This window comes from Phycomyces blakesleeanus (assembly GCF_001638985.1).
Source record: "Phycomyces blakesleeanus NRRL 1555(-) unplaced genomic scaffold PHYBLscaffold_6, whole genome shotgun sequence".
Lineage (NCBI taxonomy): Eukaryota > Fungi > Mucoromycota > Mucoromycetes > Mucorales > Phycomycetaceae > Phycomyces > Phycomyces blakesleeanus.
Window position 1 is genome coordinate 122,450 of NW_017265139.1, and position 19,978 is coordinate 142,427.

General features: G+C 36.8%; 9 protein-coding genes across 9 annotated transcripts; 3 read left to right on the forward strand and 6 right to left on the reverse strand.

Moving 5' to 3' along the window:
* Positions 1-150: 150 nt before the first annotated feature.
* Positions 151-1,567, reverse strand: PHYBLDRAFT_142777 (hypothetical protein; the record flags this gene model as incomplete). Its single annotated transcript, XM_018430869.1, has 8 exons — positions 151-315; positions 390-443; positions 503-605; positions 702-800; positions 909-1,053; positions 1,148-1,211; positions 1,319-1,387; positions 1,535-1,567. 8 exons carry the CDS (start codon positions 1,565-1,567, stop codon positions 151-153), a joined length of 732 nt encoding a protein of 243 aa, XP_018293825.1.
* A 3,552-nt stretch (positions 1,568-5,119) lies between these two features.
* PHYBLDRAFT_94084 (hypothetical protein) lies at positions 5,120-5,413 on the forward strand (the record flags this gene model as incomplete). The annotated part of the gene is made up of 1 exon (XM_018443846.1): positions 5,120-5,413. A coding segment is annotated over one exon (294 nt), but the record flags the coding sequence as incomplete, so codon positions are not given.
* Positions 5,414-5,952: 539 nt separating this feature from the next.
* PHYBLDRAFT_165772 (hypothetical protein) lies at positions 5,953-7,015 on the reverse strand (the record flags this gene model as incomplete). Its single annotated transcript, XM_018435305.1, has 2 exons — positions 5,953-6,560; positions 6,625-7,015. 2 exons carry the CDS (start codon positions 7,013-7,015, stop codon positions 5,953-5,955), a joined length of 999 nt encoding a protein of 332 aa, XP_018293827.1.
* Positions 7,016-7,290: 275 nt separating this feature from the next.
* Positions 7,291-9,111, reverse strand: PHYBLDRAFT_165773 (hypothetical protein; the record flags this gene model as incomplete). Its single annotated transcript, XM_018435306.1, has 6 exons — positions 7,291-7,395; positions 7,501-7,532; positions 7,634-7,664; positions 8,005-8,160; positions 8,423-8,582; positions 9,059-9,111. 6 exons carry the CDS (start codon positions 9,109-9,111, stop codon positions 7,291-7,293), a joined length of 537 nt encoding a protein of 178 aa, XP_018293828.1.
* A 249-nt stretch (positions 9,112-9,360) lies between these two features.
* RdRP-1a (RNA-dependent RNA polymerase RdRP) lies at positions 9,361-13,262 on the reverse strand (the record flags this gene model as incomplete). Its single annotated transcript, XM_018440473.1, has 3 exons — positions 9,361-10,545; positions 10,670-12,933; positions 12,995-13,262. 3 exons carry the CDS (start codon positions 13,260-13,262, stop codon positions 9,361-9,363), a joined length of 3,717 nt encoding a protein of 1,238 aa, XP_018293829.1.
* Positions 13,263-14,204: 942 nt separating this feature from the next.
* On the reverse strand, positions 14,205-15,122 carry PHYBLDRAFT_158133 (hypothetical protein). The gene is made up of 3 exons (XM_018433741.1): positions 15,067-15,122; positions 14,615-14,974; positions 14,205-14,560 (listed from the first exon to the last, which is right to left on the reverse strand). The coding sequence occupies exon 2, from the start codon at positions 14,937-14,939 to the stop codon at positions 14,640-14,642; it is 300 nt and encodes a 99-aa protein (XP_018293830.1). The 5' UTR covers positions 14,940-14,974; positions 15,067-15,122; the 3' UTR covers positions 14,205-14,560; positions 14,615-14,639.
* Positions 15,123-15,340: 218 nt separating this feature from the next.
* On the forward strand, positions 15,341-16,663 carry PHYBLDRAFT_186020 (hypothetical protein). Its single transcript, XM_018439182.1, has 3 exons — positions 15,341-15,400; positions 15,460-15,592; positions 15,684-16,663. The coding sequence occupies exons 1-3, from the start codon at positions 15,374-15,376 to the stop codon at positions 16,481-16,483; spliced, it is 960 nt and encodes a 319-aa protein (XP_018293831.1). The 5' UTR covers positions 15,341-15,373; the 3' UTR covers positions 16,484-16,663.
* A 90-nt stretch (positions 16,664-16,753) lies between these two features.
* On the forward strand, positions 16,754-17,798 carry PHYBLDRAFT_142783 (hypothetical protein; the record flags this gene model as incomplete). The annotated part of the gene is made up of 5 exons (XM_018430870.1): positions 16,754-16,825; positions 16,901-17,005; positions 17,088-17,361; positions 17,450-17,537; positions 17,636-17,798. The coding sequence occupies 5 exons, from the start codon at positions 16,754-16,756 to the stop codon at positions 17,796-17,798; spliced, it is 702 nt and encodes a 233-aa protein (XP_018293832.1).
* A 516-nt stretch (positions 17,799-18,314) lies between these two features.
* On the reverse strand, positions 18,315-19,878 carry PHYBLDRAFT_110377 (hypothetical protein; the record flags this gene model as incomplete). The annotated part of the gene is made up of 6 exons (XM_018428164.1): positions 18,315-18,395; positions 18,528-18,683; positions 18,786-18,915; positions 19,024-19,265; positions 19,385-19,526; positions 19,628-19,878. The coding sequence occupies 6 exons, from the start codon at positions 19,876-19,878 to the stop codon at positions 18,315-18,317; spliced, it is 1,002 nt and encodes a 333-aa protein (XP_018293833.1).
* Positions 19,879-19,978: the final 100 nt, after the last annotated feature.

The window sequence follows — 19,978 nt, forward strand, 5'->3', positions numbered from 1 at the left end:
CTACACCACATCACACTATACTACACTACACTACACTACACTACACACCACATCACATCACACCATATCACATCACAACACTATATATATATATAAGAGAGAGAGAGAGAGAGAGAATAAACATGGCTAGATAACAAGATAGAAAAAAAACTAGAGGCGGAAATCCGCCAGGCATATCTTCCTGGCATCCTGGGGATGATATACAGCAATTCCTGCCTTGACCAAGGTCTCAATGTATGGAGTCCAGTATTCGCCTGGTTGCAGTTCAATAAAAGGGTCGAGGTCGGCAGTATTACTTCCTTTGTTCATCAGATCCTATCGAACGATCGTTTTAGTTTTAGTTTCAAGAACAATAGCAAGATCAGGAACAACAAGAAATAATCTTTAACCTCGATGATGTACTTGAGTTCACATTGGGCTGCATCTTCATTGCCTTCTTCTCCCTACATTTCTTTTTTAGTTTTTTTCCTTTCTTTTTTTCAACCCTTTTTTTTTTACTTACATCGACTGCATGAGACGGGAAATATGTGTCTGCAAACTTGATAAGCTCACCAGAAGTATATCGTATCTCTGCTCTTAGTCTTCTAGACTTCTCGGTGAATTTACTATAAAAAAAAGATTTGTAAAAATTAGTTTTCTCCTCTATCTTTATCAATGCAAAAAAAAACTGTGATTTAGGGGGGATATTTATTTAACTTTACTTTGGTAAACGCTGAGAATTTCCAGACTCTTGCGCTTCTGCAAGCTTTTTTGCGAAACCAGTCTTGATTGTCTTGCATTCTTCTAATATAGTATTTTCACTAAAAGTGTATATGCATATATGCATTTACAAGTTAATCAGTCAATTAATTTTCAAAGTAAGATCTAATGATCTATTGGACTTTTAAGTCCTGGCTGTTATAAATTACCTGGAAAGTGCAGATCTTGCTCTTTTCAGCTCGTTTTTTATATGATCCACTGCTACCTTGAGTTGATTAACAGTTTTTTCGAGTTGCTCCTTGAGCTGAAGATTGAGTACATCTTCTTCCGGTGGACTTTCGATTTGAAAGGCGGCTATTTAAACCCCACACATACATATACACAAATGTAGATTACATATTTAACATTTGACAGTTTTTTTTTGCACAATTGAATCTTCATATATAACCTTTTCGTTGGACCCCTTCTTCTTTTATCAATTCTCGTTCCTCATACATGTATACCGATAATAACTGGATCAATGAAGTACACAAGCAATAAGAGCGTTATTTGATATAAAAACCACGCGTGCATGAATTAAATAAAATCATAAATAATTCATAATAAATAATGTATATACTTTTTCATCGGAATCTTCGATGTCTCCGTATACTCGCTGTAGACCAGCTTCCTCGTACTGATCTTCTAACTAATAGTAATAATAAAATAAAGAAAAAATGGAGAAATGCAATAGTTAAAAATAAATAAATTGGATAGCAGTAGTAAAAGTATATCCAAACCTGATGAAGCCTTTTCCAAAGTATATCTCTTTGAGATTTCTGAGAAGCAAGTATACTGTCAAGTAGCATTCCTCGAGCTGTGCCGTCATCTTCACTTTGTACAATGGGCTCCGTAGCTACTGTCTCATCAAAGTCATTGGCTGCCTTTGCAATTAGTGATTGCAGCTGGTTTGACAGCCACATTATACCGCCTGTGTGTATTATAGAGAAAGAGAGGGAGATAAAGGGAGAGAAAATGTCGTTTTTCTTAGGTCATTTAATGACTATGCTGAAAGTTTGTCAACCAATTTTTTGAAAAAAAAAAAAAAAGTGTATTCAAACGCTGTCACGCCGACTGACAACTCTCTTTCCTCTTCCTGCGCTTCTTCTTTTTCCTCTTTACCACTCAAACTTCATTTGTCTTTCTCACATTTTTATTTTTCTTTATTTTACCTCATCAATCTAATGGAACACAAAAAGGAAACAAAAGTTAAAATAAAGCGCGTAAAGTCGTCCTCCAACAAATCTAATTCGCTTCAAGACAAGCTCATCAAGATTAAACTGACTACAAAAGAAGCTGCACACAGTGGATCAGACGATGAAGATGAGCCAGAAGCAACAATTGAAGAACATCTGATTTTACGGTTACCTGCTGGAAGTATGAGTGATCGTTTACATGAGTGTGTACGTAAACGAGAAATACCAGAGGATGTGAGGCTACACTTTAAAGGTAGGCGTCTATAATATATATATATATATATATATATATATCACTCACTCACTTACTCAATCACATACATACATACATACATACATACATATTACAGACAATCGACGAGGATATTTTTATTTGGATGGACGAAAATACGACACCACTCTTGTCGATTTACCTACTATAATAGAATCTCAAAAGACACTAGACAAAAAACAATTCTATAAGATTGCCGATATCTCCCAGGTAGGTTTGATCTCAAAAAATACAGGAATTAAATGTAAAATAAAATAAAATAAGATAAATAGGCGTGTGTGCATATGCATATATATTCATATATTCATATATATCTACTTTAAAAAAAAACAAATAAATAAATAAATAAATAAACCTGGATTTCAGATGCTTGTTGTGGATGGTCCTTCCAAAGATGATGCCTTTATGCCACCCAACAATGGAAGGCACAGCACAGACCCTTATTCATATCCACACGGTCTTGCACCTCCCTTAAAACATGTCCGGAAGAGACGTTTCAGAAAGAAACTTTCTAAACGGGCAAGTTGTCTTGTGATGCATAATTACTGGCGTTTATTTGAAGCAATTAAAATGAGAAATAACACGAACAGAATGAATGTGTGTGTGTGTGTGTGTGTGTGTGTTTATTTTTGTCTTTATATATGTGTATGGGTTTCTATGTGTATATATGTGCGTATATTTAGGCCATTGAAGAAGTAGAACGAGAAGTAGAAAGATTGCTCGAAGTAGATGCCACTGCAGAAGATGTTCAGTATGGTAAGATCTTATCAAAAATCCTAAATACTATTAATCTCATTTTGTTTTTATCTTTATGGATATATCTTCTAATAGAGGTGGTCGATAACCGTGAGATGGAAATGGAATTGGAATCTGATGCAGGCACTCAAGATATTGATATTGATATGAGCGATGCCGAGAGTGAGAGCGATGAGGATCTTGCAGCGGCTATCGACAGAGGGTTGGAGGAATTAGAAGAAGAAGATAACGATGACGATGACGATGACGATGAGGACAATGACGACGATGAGGAGGAGGATAGTGAAGAGGAAGACGAAGATGAGGGAGGCAAGACAGGAGAGATTGGTACGTACATTAGTATCTTTTGTAATAATAGTAATAATAAATGTGCGTGTTTGGATTATATACTCACACATATCCATCGTAGAACAAAAACGACAAGAGATTGCCGAAATTAAGCAGGCAATTCAACGAAAGATGAGAGATCTGCTAACAGCACCAAACGCCATGCTCAAGGTAATTACTATTCGATGGCTAAAAGTAATTAAACTTATAAAATAAATCTATGTGTTTGCTTTTAGAAACGATTTGAGACATCAATTGAGAGCTTGAAAAAGGAGTTGGCATTAAAAGAGGCACATTTAGCAGAGATGAGTAAACACAATGCTTCTCACAACGACTCTGCTTGAGTAATAAAAATAATAATTTTTTAAAAAAAAAAAGAAAAGAAAAAATTAATAATAATAATAATAATAAAACTACAAAAGCCTGTGTGCATTTAAAACACTATTTATGATTTGGAAACTGCAATTTGTCTCGTACTTTAAGTTTATTTATGACTTTTTCTTACACATCTTCACCTTTCTTCATACATATAAACATTTAGCACACAATTGGTGTGGACAGACTAAAAGTTCAAAAAAAGGGCAAAAAAAGGGCAAAAATTTAGGCCATTTTATTGGATGAGAGTTTTAATTAATTTTGCCCTTTTTTTGCCCTTTTTTTTGAAGGTTCAAAAAAAGGGCAAAAAAAGGGCAAAATTAATCAACGGCTATGATTGGCCAGTTTTCGTCTGATACTACTTGCATGATAATATCATGCATCCCTTCTAGTTGCATTACACTTAAATAGCAAACGACAATTTAAAGCATATATACTTACTATAATTAAATACTAGCGTGTATAAAAGTGAGAAATATATTACTCTTTTACTTATTATCTTAAAAAAATGCCGCATACTCCAATAAATATACTCGCAAAATCAACTTTGGATGCATCTGCAGCTATCACTCAACACACGTTGAAGAAGATGATCAAGATGTTGTCCGACTCTAATGTCATTGCTTGTGAGGAAGATCATGACACGTACAAAGATTTTGCAAGCATATGCAAATTAAAGCTACAACAGGAGAAATTGATGGTTACGAAGGTCCAAGACAAAATCAGCAAAGGACGCTATTTTTTCAAAGGGCAAAACAAGACCAAGAAACTTGTAACTCAAAAAGAAAGATTGAATTTTCTGCTTGCCTTGGATGAAAGCGGCTTCCTGGAAGAGTTTCGAATGAGCAAGAGCTCTTTTTATAAGCTGTATGATCTTGTAAAAAACCACGAGCTTTACCAACAATTGTCAGGATTTTACTCGATCGATGTTAGACTACAGATTTCCATTGTTCTTGACCGATTAGGATCAAATGGTAATTCTTCGTCAAGTGGCCATTTGGCAAGACGTTCTGGAATAGGAAGTAAGTAACTCAGGATAATAGTCTACGACTGTTTACCCACATATACAAAAGCAAATTTATTCACCTGTTTCCTACAATAAAAACAAATAGAGGGCTCTATCGAGAATATAACAACCAGATTCTTCAAAGTAATTCTCTCTTTAGAGCACAAGTTCGTTTATTGGCCAACCGAATCTGAGAAAGCAGAGATAAAACGAGCAAATGAATATTCATTAGGATTTCCAAACCTTGTTGGATTTCTTGATGGATGCTTATTTAAGCTGGCAAAAGCACCATCGTGGAAGCCAGAGCAGTTTTTCGGTCGCAGATCCGCTTACTGTGTAAACAGTGTCGCAGTGTGTGATCATAGACGCATAATCCGATACATGTCAACCGGTTTCTTTGGAAGTTCGCATGATATGCGTACTTTGTCTGAGTGTGAGCTTGGAAAATTCCCAGAGCGATTCTTTTCTGATGACGAGTATGTGTTGGCAGACGCGGGGTACAAGGCTACGAACTATATTGTTCCAATCAAAAAGAAGCCAAGAAACAGTGAACTCTCGTTAGCAGACCAAGAGTTCAACACCAAGATCTCGAGCATGCGAGTAAAAATTGAGCATGCATTTGGAATCTTAAAAGAGAGATTCTACTCTCTCAAATCAATCCCTGTAAGGATAAAAAGAAAGGAAGACGTTGTAAAGGTTAACGCATGGATTCGGGTTTGCGTAGCCTTGAACAATTTCCTGATGTGTCAAGATGACGACAAATGGTCTCAGGAAGCCAAGCGTCGATGGGAAGATAGAGAGAAAGCTGAAGTTGAACGCCTGCGGAAGACAGGATATTCAGAGGAGTCTGGTGTAGTAGATGGATCCCAGAATATAGACGGAAATACAAGGTGGATCCAGACACAACGTGTTGTTATGTCAAAAGAGAAGAATAAATCTTCTTGAATAAAGAAAATAAACTTTGATCATTCTAAATACATTAAAAAAAACAGAAGTATTAGCTTTTATATCTATTAGATAGATCTCACTTTTCGGCATTTGACAGCTGTAATTAAATAGATATTTTGTCATTATTTATGTTCTTCTCTTTCTTTAATATTTTATTATCAAACTATTTTGAAGACGTAAGTAGAAGATCAATTTTGCCTGCTTTAATGATAGTATTTTTATATAGTCTACATGCCTTTACATTTTTTTAAATAAAATAACATTAGTTCTGAGAATTTGTATATAAATATATATATAAATTAAACGCATAGTATAAATAGAAGAAATACAATTTATTAATTAAGGTATTGATTATACACCTCTTCTAATTCATTCTTAGTCTTCTCCTCAGACCAGTCAAATGTTTTTGCCATAAGGATCACTCCTTTTACCCGCTGCTCGCATTGAAGCTCTTTTTGCAGCTTCTCCTTCTGGTTCTTGAGCTCTTCCTCGTACTTTGATTCTAAGAGCGATATCCGGGCATCATTGAACTCTTTTATACCATGCCCAATATCCTCTATGCTCTTGACTGATCTTTTTGCCGTGTTCTTCACAATCTTGCCAAAGAATTTAGGGCGTCTTTTGCCACTGTACGCACTGGCGTCAGAGTGCTCGGAGGTGCTGCTTTCACTATTGCTTTGGACAATGGCCTCTCTCTGAGAACTGATCTCATTGCTGACATCAGCTCCCTGTTCTTCTTGGTCTTTGCAGCTTTTGCTGCTCTCACTGGCTTCGTCACCTCCATCATTTTCACCGTCTTCACCGTCTTCATCCTTGCTCATGTCTTGGGCTTTGTTTAAGTCCAAGGGCGTTGTTGTATTACATACAGCAGGTGACTTTGCCTTACTTTCACCAAGTACTTTTCTCATCTGCGTGAAGTTTGGGCATATATCATTAAGATATACTTATAAAAAATAATTTAAATTGTTTAGATGTTTGTTTTAACTTATACGTAACAATATTCATACCTTCAAGCTCATCTTTTTCACGTTGAGACATTTCTTCTTCGCTAATTCTCATTGTGCTGTCTTCCCAGGCTTTGAATGCAATAGGATATTGCTTGGTTATCAAATACGTCAGCTTGCTTTTTATTTGAGAGCTGGTGCGCTTCACACCCTGCTTGTCAAAATACTGGCAGCAGTCGTTGATCACTCTGGTCTTGCTGACCTTGACCTTCTTCCCGTTCTTGAAGCCACCAAGGTACTTCCTCAGATTGTCTGCGTCGTCTTTCAGCAGAAAGTACTGCAGCCGATCAATCGATGACAACCCATCTTTACCACCATCTGGCTTCATCCAGGAATGTGACTGATTGTCATCTTCCTGATGAGAAACGAACTCAATAGCGCTGGGGGTGGACATACTTTTATTACAATAGTTTAATGTAAGGTACAGGCGATACAAGAAGATAATTTTTTTTATAAAAAAAAAAGACGAAAAGGATGGAGTTAAAATGAAGGTAGATGAGTATTGATTATTATTTATAACTTTATGAGTAATATATACTGACAAGCTATTTTGGCTAAAATGTTATACCTGTAATAAATGGATTTGTAAAAAAAGTGGTGTAGATAATTAGATTATGAGATGGAGAGAGGTTTGAGCTCAAGAAGAATGATTTTTATTGATGAGAATTGTTAAGAGTTCTTGTATTGATGGGGAGGACTTTTAGAGACAGGGGATATCGTTTGCATACGTATGCTTTGACGATATGCAGATACAGATTCAAGCAGTGAAAGATTCTGAAGAGTTGTAATTGGATAATATAAACAAATTCGTCTTTATCCACAACAAAACAGACTTCTTTATGTTGATATATTTGAATATGAAGCATTGACTATGCTTACTGACAGTGACAGCATTATGAGCATAGCATTACCTAATATGTATTTTGAACTAATTTTGAACTTTTTTAAAAAAAAAGGTGTGGACAATCATAATTAAAGCTGATTGGCTAAGTTCAAGATGGACTTGTTTTACCCTTTTCTTGCCCTTTTTTTGAACTTTTAGTCTGTCCACACCAAATATTTAGAGTTTTATAATGCACAACATACAAACGTGTACAGAAGTCAGACACTTTTAAAACGTATTTCTTAAAAAAAAATATGAAAGGTGTACTCTTTTCCGAAAATTGTTGGTACAAAAATAAATGTAAAATTTGGTGCAAATTTCTACCATTTCTATGCTTAATTTCCCTTTTTTGGTGCATTTAGTGCATACGATTTTTGTACAAAATCAATTTTAATTTTTGCATTATTAATTGCCAGAAAAAAATTACTTAAACACTATATTTATCATAAGCATTTATTATTTTCATTTTTGTTTTTTGATTGTGGGATAGAGTCTCTCACGAGACTGCCAAAAATTGCTGCTGCACCCGAAGGTACCGCAGACGGGTATTGGTTGTAGTTTTCAACCAGCAATAAACCAGCATCGGTAGAAACCTCACGCGCGTGGTTATGCCCTAGCACAAGAATGTGGAAAAAGGAGGGACATGGGAAGAACCTCTATTTATACCTTTTCACTCTCTCAAAATCCCAAAAAAATTAACAAGCGATACAAGTCACTTCTATGACTGCTGTATGATAAGCACGTCACAGAAAGTTGTACAAGTATACAAAATAGAAATACAGCTTGTGTTTCACAATATTTTTTTTTATTTTTTTATCAGCGAATCAAATTGCTTTTCCTTTTTTTTTCACTTGATTTAATTTGCAGATTTTAACCAATAAGTATCAAAAATATTTCCAAGTTAAAACCGCGCCATACGTCGCTCCTGAAGATTTCTAAAAGTATGCGTTTATCAATTAGGCGTCTACTTGGCTGCGGTCGTGACGCGTAGGATACGTGTAAGAGATAAAGTATCAGCTCTAAGAGCTCTGTTGCTTCACTGGAAAATACTAGTGACCGATTATTTTGGTCGAGGTAGCTTATAATAAAATTTAGAGTGTAAAAATTTACAAATGTGCACCTTTTTAGGCATTTGCTCTTCTTTTTTTGTTAAAAAGATAAAGAAATTCAATAGTATTTACATAAGACGTGTTTATCTCTATCCTTTCTGCTTCTTACTCAATCTGGAGTAATTATAGTACCTTGAAGTATTCCAATATACCACTACTAGCAGTAACAGTAAATAAAAAATAAAAATGAGAACCAAGTCTTAGGTCCTGATATGACATTTATAAATGCATATTGATGTATTATAAAAAGCTGCAGTGTAAATGGAACAAAAGAAAACTTTAAGCATATTTTTTAAATCAGACTTAAAATGATAAAGGATAATATGCACTGTATTAATAACTCATAAAGATCTAGTGGAATTAAATCAAGCCAAATCACTTTTATAATAAACATAAAAGTTACGTGTTATATATACACCTTTATCAAAAGCTGCTTTGAAATTACTAGAAATCCAAGTATCCGTATTCTTTAATATAGAATTCCAGAAAGATTTCCATATAATTCTTGTTAATATGACAACTAGAATTTCGTTATTTTTAATATATTTTATTTTATTTTTTACTGCGCTCGTATCATTTATTAATTATTTATAACTGCATAGTAACATACTTGATAACAAGACATTCTTTGTATTCTGCATGGATATTTTGTTTCTTTTGAGATATTTAAAGGTAACCATCTTATTATACTTATGATTGCTATCACTATCCTTAATTTTAACACTAGCACTAATACTAATTGCTAGATCATGCTCTTGCGCCAAGTTTAGACGACGTATCTAATGCTTTCGACTTATTATTTTTTGCCTTTTCCATTTCTTTAGCCATAATGCTTGCATTAAGGCGTCTCATCCATGAACGATCTACGTTCATAGCTATGTACAGTTCAGGAGACATACTTTCGGAAAGACCGTTTTCCTTGAAAGGTCTTGTTGATGCGTCTGCCTTCAGTCGACGGATTTCATCAAATGCGACCACATAACAGTAGTTTGAGAATTTGCCATTATCGATTGTACAGATGTAAGCATAGCTAGCCTTAATCGCCCCCATAATCTGCCCACCATTGAATCTAGCATCGTATCTTAAGACTTGAGACTTTGTTGACGTGATTCCATGGTATATACTGGAAAAATGTTCCTCCAAGTCAAAAGTCGTACTGAACTTTTCTTCATCATTCACAGGCGCAGACTTTTTTACTCTTCCATATCGTCTCACTCGTATTTGCTTACAGTGTTTGTTATACGCGTCCACACACTCATCAATTTTCTTCTTGATAAACTCAAGATCCTCCAGAAGATTGGTGTCATCATTTTTCTTGGCCGTATTATACATATTTGTCCAATATTCAGCCAAGTCAGAGTCAATCAAAGAAGACTTATTGTTCGTCGTCAAGCCTTTGGTGTGCTTCTCAAACGTATCAGTTTCTTTGAGTAAGGTGACAAACAAGTGGTCCATAGTTGTCTGTGGTCTATGCTGGCCTTTTCCCGTGCCTTCTGATTCTCCCACCACAAAATCCTTGTACCTCATCTTATTTCGTTTGTCGAGAAACCACCGTGGCTTCTTTAAACTTTGGAATTCAATTTGATCGCGTTTCAGTACCTCGTCTTTGATGGTAAGACCTTGCTTAGACGCATCCACAAGTTTGGCACACATGAGGGCTAGGTAGATTACATTCTTATCCTCGAGAGATTTTACTTCTGCCATTACTGTTCGCCAGTTCTCATAGGTACCGAGAATAGAATCAGGGGAAGAAATGGATATGAAGTGCTTTTGAAATATGGTTCCATGTTTTACAGGATCTCTCGTGTGACTCAAGAGTGCTCTTACGGGTGTGTTGTTTTGAACAAAGGTACCCTTCATTCTGATAGGTATAGGAGGCACAGGAGAAGATTTAAACGGCTCAACCACACGTTGATCCCAACAACAAAATACCTATCCGAATATTGTATTTTATTATTATAGTTCATATATAGAAAAGCCAGACTTTAAAAGGACAATAGTAATAATAAAATTCTAACTTATAAATTTATAAATTTAATTTAAATTATTCACTTACAATATCACCATCATAGTCGCCACCACCTAGCATACTTGCTAACGATCTTTCTCCTTTAATAGAAAATACAATTAAATCTGTATATATCTGCAAGGCCGGACAGTCAACAGCAACAACCTTTTGTACATCACTTTGAAGACCACATGGATTGCGGGTCACGACCACATCTCCGGTAATAACTCCTGCCTTGATACCCGTCAGTTCCTCAACGCGTCGACTAGACAGCTGTATAAATATTTCGCCTTCTTTTAGAGTCCCACTGGGATCAGGAATACAGGTTGCCATACATGATTGCTGGATTTCAATTTTGTATTTCGTTGTCAAGTTTCGCATGGCATCACGGAAGACTTGAGTTACCCTTCCGGCCACGAATTTGTTTGTCAAGTCGAATCCAGAGTCAATAAGACGTACGATTGCTTCGTGCGACATGGCTGGAAATCCAGAGTATTTGTTTATTCTCCATTGTGTTTCGAGGGGGCTGATATTTACAACGTCATCTGTATCTTCTGTGTCCCATTCAACATATGTATCTTCTTCTTTTGCCCTTTCAACCCACAACCCCTTTTCCACGATATCTGCATCAAGTCGAGTTCTCATCAGATTTCCCTCCTTGACAACCCAATCACGAAGTAATTTGATATCCTTGCTGCCTGTAATTACGGACGAAAGGCGATGCAGGTAATCTTGGAGTAAGACAACAAAAACCTCGGTGGGTACGCCACCTGAAGAAAGACACTGGATAAACTGGGTGTTCAGACTGGCGGGATAAACGCAAACAGAACGTTTGACCAGATCAAAGGTATAGTGCAAGGGGTCAATGCTGGCGTCCTTTTGAAGCACGCCGGTTTTAAATTTATTTTGAGACTTTCTGATTTCGATCCATTCACCAGAAGTAAAGTCTAGCTCAGGAGATAAGATCCAAATGCCCTTTGCACCTGCAATACGACCTTGGATCGCGCACGGAACGTCGTCTTTGCCTTCTAGTTGCATGATTTTCCGCATAGCTGCACATGAGATAATACCACAGCCGTCTGTCATACAAGTTTCCTCTTCACCATTTTTATCAGAATATATGTCATCCACGTAGCGAATACTTTCTTTGGAGAACAAAAGGGTCGGGATACTATTACTGTATCCAAGTGTCATACGACTAGCGAATTTGTTTAGTGGCATTTTGTAGTTCTCCTCTATTGGAATATGCCATCGGATGACTTGGAAGATAGGTATTTCCTCAAGCTTTGGACCTTTGGTAGCAAACAGAATCAATGTATTGTCTTTGATAAACAGGAACTCAAATGTACGGCCCATTACTATAAACGGCTTTAGGAAAAACTCCTTTTGCTGCTGAATGAGGGATGGATCGGAATGTTTGCTCAATTTCATTTCCAAAAAGCGATCTTGGCCATATTTACGAAAGAATCGGTTAGAAGCACCAACGGTCGGTGCTCTGAGGAGCATCTTTGGGGGTTCGGTGGTCGAGAGCTTTACAATAGCACCGTAATGTATCATTCTGTTCTTTGTATTACTCTCCAGATGATTCCACACCTGATCAGAGCAACTCTCCATCAGGGCATACGAGGAGTGGTCTGTTGGTGATTTGCCTTGCTTGGTATTATACCACGACAGCATGACTTGATAGAGTTGACGTGGATCGACCTTGATTACAGCAAAGAACTTTTGGAGGGCTTCAAATGTCAAATCTTTCATCTTCAAGCGGTATTGGTAGAGGAAACGAGCAATCTCGAACTGGATGAGCCATGGAACGTTATCAAAGCATCTTGAACTGTTGCTTAAGCTACATATTGTATTTTCTGCCGTGTTGGTCTCTAGGCTGCATGCATCACTAAAAGGTGAAAGTGGTGGTGTAGATTCTGGAGGTGATTGCATATCGTCTTCGTCGTGAAATAGTCGTGGGGGGGAAGGGGGAGGATGGGGATGGAATGCTGACTCCTTTCGGCTCTTCTTGGCTTCAGGGATCTTTTTATCCGGGAGAGCTCTTTTAACAGTACACTGAGCTTGCTGGGATGGCGTGGTTGGCATATCAAATTCGTCGTCAAAAATACTATCAAATTCGATTTTGCCAAAGAGACCATCAAATAGATCATCTTCTAGAGGCTCATCTTCTATTAGAGCATCGTCTAATAGTATTTCATCGTCCAGTAGCATGGCATCGTCTAGTAGCATGTCATCGTCTAATAGTATGTCATCGTCTTGTTGTATGTCATGGTCTAAAGGATCATCGCTTAAAAGTTCATCGTCCGGTGCTACAAAAAAAGCAAAAACGTCAAAGCTATCAACCTAATAAAAGGATGCAGACACCTTTACCACCACATAATTCCACAATTGCGTCTTCAACTCTAGCAATGAGATCCTGAATTGTCTTCTTTACACCTTCTGGAGGGGACCATTGTAAGAATGCCTTGACAACGCTATTTAAGCTTTGTTGATCTATTGAATGCAGGGTCTCCAGCTGAATGACTTCTTGTGGTTGGGAGTCTTGGTTTGAGAGAAGACTGATACGGTGGCGCAACCCTAGATGGTTATATATCTGCTTTGCGCAGCGTATAACATCCTTGCTGGCAGATACAGTCATGAGTTTGAGTACTTTTTTTTGTGAATATGAGTGTGTGAGATAGGGCGAGTGTAGTTGAAATAACGCGTTGTAGGTTATGCCGCCTTTTGGGCCCGTTGGTATTCAAGACTGAGAATTATTAAGTCACACAATTGAGTTGTCATTTTTCATCTTTTTTCCCTTTCTTTTTTCCCTGTCTATTTATTTATTTTACCCACGTCTTTTGTATTTTATTACTACGCATGTACAAAACTTACTTACTTCTTCATTTTTTTGGTGCACAAGAGAGTAGTCATAAAGCATGTGACTTGAAACTGCTTAATAGTAATTGTTAATAACGACTCTTGGTTAAGCCTGGCTATATTGAAAAAATAAAAGTGTAGACAGATAATCAAGTAATCGTGAATTATTGTGGTACGATCGATGGTTGAATATATACAAGCTTGGCGCGACTTGAAATAAGAATAAGAATAACGCACGCGCTTGTGTGTAAATCAAAAGGAAAGACTCTTTTACACTTATATCAAATGAAGACTCTATTAAAATAACAACAATAATAGTAATCATATAAGCTCATTTTGTGCTAGATAAAGCAAATTTTGTGCTTAATTATAATATATATATATATATGTTCTTGAGGAAGAAAAAGGTTTAATAATATAAAGCAGGTCAAATACAGACATACTCATATATCTTCAAGATTCTACTTTGAGATTCATTAATTTATTTAATCAATATAGATAGATATGTAGGATTTTCATAAGGGTATATGTTTAAAAGCCATTTCTTTTTGCATTGATATATTTTACTGAGGATAGACTGCAGTAGATACCATTGCTTTCGTTTTCTTCTTCTTCTTATTTTTAGCATGTAGTGCATATCTACAGTAATTAGATATCAATTTATTACAAGTAGGACAAGTTCAAATATAATACACAGGATCGAGTAATAGTGAAAGTGTGTAAATTAAAGCAAATGGGTCAAGTAGAAACACTGTATTAAGATTTCATCAGCCACTTTTTTTTTCTTGTTTGACCTGAATTTTCTGCAAAATATCCCATTGAAATTCTACCTTATTTAACTGATAATAAGATAATAAGATAATAAGATAAGAGGAAAAAATTCAAGAGAATTAAGACTGATGAAAGACTGATCATCCTCATTTGATGTTTCAAGCTTAGTCTATGATGAAATTCGTCTATTTGGCAACTAGGCTCAAACTAGCCCATATCAAGACCATCTCCAACAATAAAGCATATCATGATCCAGATAAACTTTGCTTGGTCCCTTGATTTGATATGTCATTGTTGTGTTTGTGCCTGTACTTACAACTTAATACCTAGGCACACCAATACTTTTAAATTCATACGTACATATTGATCGATTGATTGAATTGATTTATGGCTTTGAACGATGGTTTCCTGAATTAGACTTAATTTTGTGCCATGGTTTGGGATTCTTTTTTTTGCAACCCAATGATTCATTGACCTCCTTTCCATCGATCAAAAGAGTTACCCACACGTCATTTGAATCGGCGACCTTATCAACCATCATCTTTACAGTGGTTATCGATTTAGACTGCTTTAAATGAAGAACACAGACAGACACAGACACAGACACAGACACAGACACAGACACAGACACAGACATACAGAAGTAGGCAAACAAAACCGGATATCGATCTATCAAGATACACATGTTATCAATATTTCTTTTAATTATTCTGTTTTATTCTATTATTAAATAATAATAATAATAATAATAGTAATAGTAATGTTATTAGTAAATTTCATGATATATGGAACAAGCCAGACAGGTAACTTACAAGAAGAAGAAGAAGAATATCAATATTCAGTATCCAAATAACAGTCTAAATGGCATGTATATTTTTTCTTTTATAGCATCTAATATCTATCTAGTCAACAATCAATAAATCAAAATATTTCTGGCGAGTTGGCCGCGGACTTTAGTCGATAGTTAAAGAGGCCCGAGTCCGCATTCAATACGTCATAGATGATTGTACAACGGGTCTTTTTATTCATGCGACAAGGACATATATATAACAGCTGCAAAGATCCGAAATTAATCTTTTTCACTCAAAAAGTATTCTCAATACACAACATACACAATAAATGACTCCTCCCGTCCCTACATACAAGGTGCGCATTTACTAGGCAGCATACACATAATACAATCAATACTCACCCATCAATAATAGCTTAACAGCGGCTACACAATCCCTCTCATTGGCTTTGGCACCTTTGGTGGTGCAGATGCACCCGATGCCGTGTACAAGGCTACAAAGGTTGCATTGAAGGTTGGATACCGCCACATTGACACCGCATTCTACTGTAAGCCACCCAACATTCCCAACACAATTTAGTAAAACAAAAATAGAGATTTTCTTTTACTAATAATGATAATGATAATAAATCACTATAGACGAAACCGAAGAGGCTTTGGGCAAGGCTGTCAAAGAGAGCGGTGTTCCCCGTGAGGAGATCTTCATGACCACAAAGTTGTGGCAGACATTCCACGAGCCCAAGCATGTACGACCTGCCTGCGAGCTCTCACTCAAGTACCTCGACTTTAAATACCTCGATGTCTATATGATGCACTGGCCTATGGCTTGGGAGTTCAAGGGCTACGATTTCAAGTCGATCAAGGTCCGTGATGAAAGCAACGACATCAAGTGTATCGACGTACCAGTTATCGACACCTGGCGCGAGATGGAAAAGTTGGTAAAGGATGGTTTGGTGCGTTCGATTGGTGTGTCCAACTTCACAATCCCCATGCTCGAGGATCTCTTGAGCAAGTGTGAGATTCCTCCTGCCATCAACCAGGTTGAAGTCCACCCCAACATGCCACAGGAAGAGATGCTTGCTTACTGCAAGTCCAAGAACATTCTCGTCACAGCCTTTTCTCCTCTGGGTAGCCCTGGATTCCCTCAGGGTGGTCAGATCAAGACCCTCGAAGAGCCAGTTATTTTGGAAATCGCCAAGAAGTACAACAAGTCTCCTGTGCAGGTCATGATCAACTGGGGCGTTAACCGTGGCTACGCAGTCATCCCCAAGTCTGTAACTCCTGAGCGCATCCAGGCCAACCTCGAGTACTTTAAGATGGATCCCGAAGATATCGAAAAGATCACCGATATCGGTCGCAAGAACCGCGTACGCACCTGTGACCCAGTCTTTATGTTTGGTAAATCAAACGATGTCTTCCACGAACACGACAAGAAGTAAACAAAAACGAAAAACCGAAAATAAGATTATGAACCAGCTTAAGTGTAAATATAAAAATGTCAAGGTCTCTGAGCATCATCTGGTAATGCAATGGCCATTGAGTTTCAGTTTCAGTTTCTTATCGAAATTCTTTATAATAATAAAAACTATAAAAAAAATAAACCAAATCCCAAAACAAAAACAAAAAAAGCCACTGTTTGTTGGATAACTGATGGATGAGAATAAGGATAAGAAGAAGAGGTAGTAATTAGAATAAATGAGTTGAGGCTAATGACAATTAGCATCAAGAGAGTCACATACAAGGATAAGGGAAAGGATGTCATGACAGTTTTCATTCAAGAGGTATACGTACCCAAAAAAAAGAAGAAGAAAAAAGTCATTCGTAGTTGATTTACTGACATGGATCGTTTTAACAAGGTACTGGATCCAGCTTATGGTTGTTATGTGTGGCCATCAGCGATTATAATGGGAGATTATGTGTGGAATCAGCGTCATAAATTTGCTAATCGCACTGTATTAGAGGTGAAGCTTTTTGTAGTTAAAGCTATATATGAGTCTACAATCATATTCACAAGACTTTTGTTCTTCTTTTGTTGTATGTTAGGTCGGGGCTGGTACATCTTTGCCTTCACTTATTTTGGCCAAGATAACCTCGCCTCCTCGTTTAATACTTTCGGATCTTCCTGAACTCTTGCCAGTTATTCAAGATTGTCTTGCTTTGAACAAAATAAAACCATCTGAAGATCAACTCTGGGTGCGTCCTTTGGTCTGGGGAGAACTTGGATTGAATGGAATAGATCAGTTGACCGAAGAAGTAAGCTGTTCCTGGGATACCATTGATTATATACTTGGTAGTGATACTTTCTATGATCCTGCAGGTAATGTTAAATATATACATATACAATCTAAAATAAAAATGAGAAAGAAAAGTTGGGGTGTGTTACTTACTTAGAGGATGAAATCTAGATTTTGAAAAATTGATTATGTTGGTGTCTCATGTAATTCATCGACACAATAAGAATTGTGTGTTCATTACTGCGTATCAGGAACGAAGGTAATATATTTGTGAGTCTGCTCAGCGTTATCGATAGGCATTCTAATGTACTTTTACTGTGCTTTACTATATCGTGTTGTGTTGTGATTGCACTGTAGCGCAAAGCGTAGTATACAGTATCTGTTAGATAAATGGTCACTTCAGTGCCAATTAATTCCTAAAGAATCGTTTGAATTGGAAAGCACAAGAGCCGAAGATGTCAATGTTCACTCAGGCACTCTGGCCAGCGTATTTTTACTAGAGATTAAAATAAGACTATAAATCTTTATAATACATCAATTAGTAAATTTCAACACATTCAACATTTATTGTTCTCAGCTAATATACGAGTCATCTGTAGAAAACTCAAGCTATACAATTTTTTTAGAAAGAAGCTCCAGTAAATATTTCTTTCTACTTCTACGATTCATTCGCGCGCAAACACACGCACATAGACATTATATTCATCTTTCACAAGTTCAGTTTTGATCATTTTACTAAAACTCAATTGAGTCAATAAAACTAAATACAATAAGGTATCAAACAGGTATCAATAAACAGGTGTCTTGATTACAGTCAAGCCAAAACTTCTCTATATTTTCTATAGATATATGATGATAATAATGATAATAATAAACCAAAAAAATAATAAGACATAATCCTTTTGAGTTAAATATTTTTATAATACAAATAATAGACAAACGCATTTAAAAAATAGTAATAAAAAAAAATTCTATAATAAAAGAAAAAAAATATGATAATAGTATAAAAGAAGAATGTGTGTGGGTGGAATACTTCTTATTTAGCCTGTCTTTCCTTGTATCGGACCCAGCCGTAATAGCCGGAGCCGAACAGGGCGAGTGCGATACCAAGAGCGTTCTAGTAGGACAAGTTAAATGAGTTAGTTCCCGAACCGTCTCCAAAAAATTAGATATACACACATTCAGCCAGTCTAATACAGCTCAAAGCCAATTCAATCCAATCCAATTTAACCAAATATATATAACTTACCAAGCTCGAAACCTCATTCTTGAAAATCATGGCAGCGAGAACAGTCTGGACACAAGCCTTTGCTGTGCCACAGATTGTATTGGTAAGAGCAGATGTGTACTTGACCTGCAAGAACATAGCGATATTGATACCAAAACCAGTAACGCCTGTAATTGTCTATTTGAATATAGTTACAAGTGTGCGTGTGAGTTATATATATGTATATGTGTATATATATGGTTGTATTCATTATCTCCGTCAAACGTCAATAATAATTACCATAAGAATCCAGAAATTGGTGCTGTAGATCGCCTCCGAGCTACTCAAGATCTCCGCCAATTCACCCGAGAATAAAACGAGAGGGAAAAGGAAGAGGATGGCGAGGGTTGTATTGTAATGAAGCAATTTCCTAAAAAAAACGCACACACATATATAAACAGTATAATCTTAGCCCTTTGTAATTATATTTTTCTTAAAAGAAAAGCGAATAGTAGATAATATTACAGCCTTTACTTACCATTGGTTGTTGTCTACAGCGGCCAATGTCTTTTGGACATAAATTCCATAGAGTGCCACAAAGGCTGAGGATCCAACACCGTAAAAGATACCAGCCCACGAGAAGTTAATCTCTCCATATGAGCCAATGGCAAATCCCATGAATACGATACCACAAGCCACTAAGGCAGGGAAAGAGGTTGCTTTACGCAAAATAAGATAGGTAAAGATAATGGTAAAATTGATCGACAATGAACGTGCAACCTTAAAATAACAGAATTTTAAACACATCAGCCAGCCAGTCAGTCAGTCAGTCAGTCAGTCAGTCCCATCTCCGCGTTCTCACTAAGAAGATTACTAGACAGCGTGAGCCACCTGCATACCTGATAAAAGGTAACCTCAACGTATCGGAGACAGAGATTGTTAAGGGCAAGCATCATAACGTAAACAAAGGTCAGGGGAGCCACTTTTTTGGCAATACCGAGATCGAATTCATAAGGAGGAATGATGCTAAAGGCCTTGTGGCTATTTGGGATAAATATTATCAGCCACCAAATAATTATCTCTCTCTTTCTCTTTGTCACACACACACATATATATATATACTCGATTCAATAAAACTTTACCTTTTACCGAGATGAGCCCAAATGAGAAGCAAAACCAGGGCAACTACCAGCTGGTACCATGTGACAAAGAGTGCGTAAGGAAAGTCTGAACCGGTCATGATGATCTTATTGAGGAAGACAACCGAGAGCGAAATCACAAAGTAAAAAGATACTACGGCGATGATCAAAGACACTGGGTGATTCTTGTCGTTTTTGCGCTGTGTGGCAGGACCGGGAAGGAAAGCCTTGCTGTCCTCATCCCTGCGGCCCATCGGTATGCCTTCATCGCGTGCCATTTAGAAGTTCAATGAATGAATGAATGAATGAATAAGGGAAAAAGAGATGCAAAAAATTAAAAAGAAAGAAAGAAAG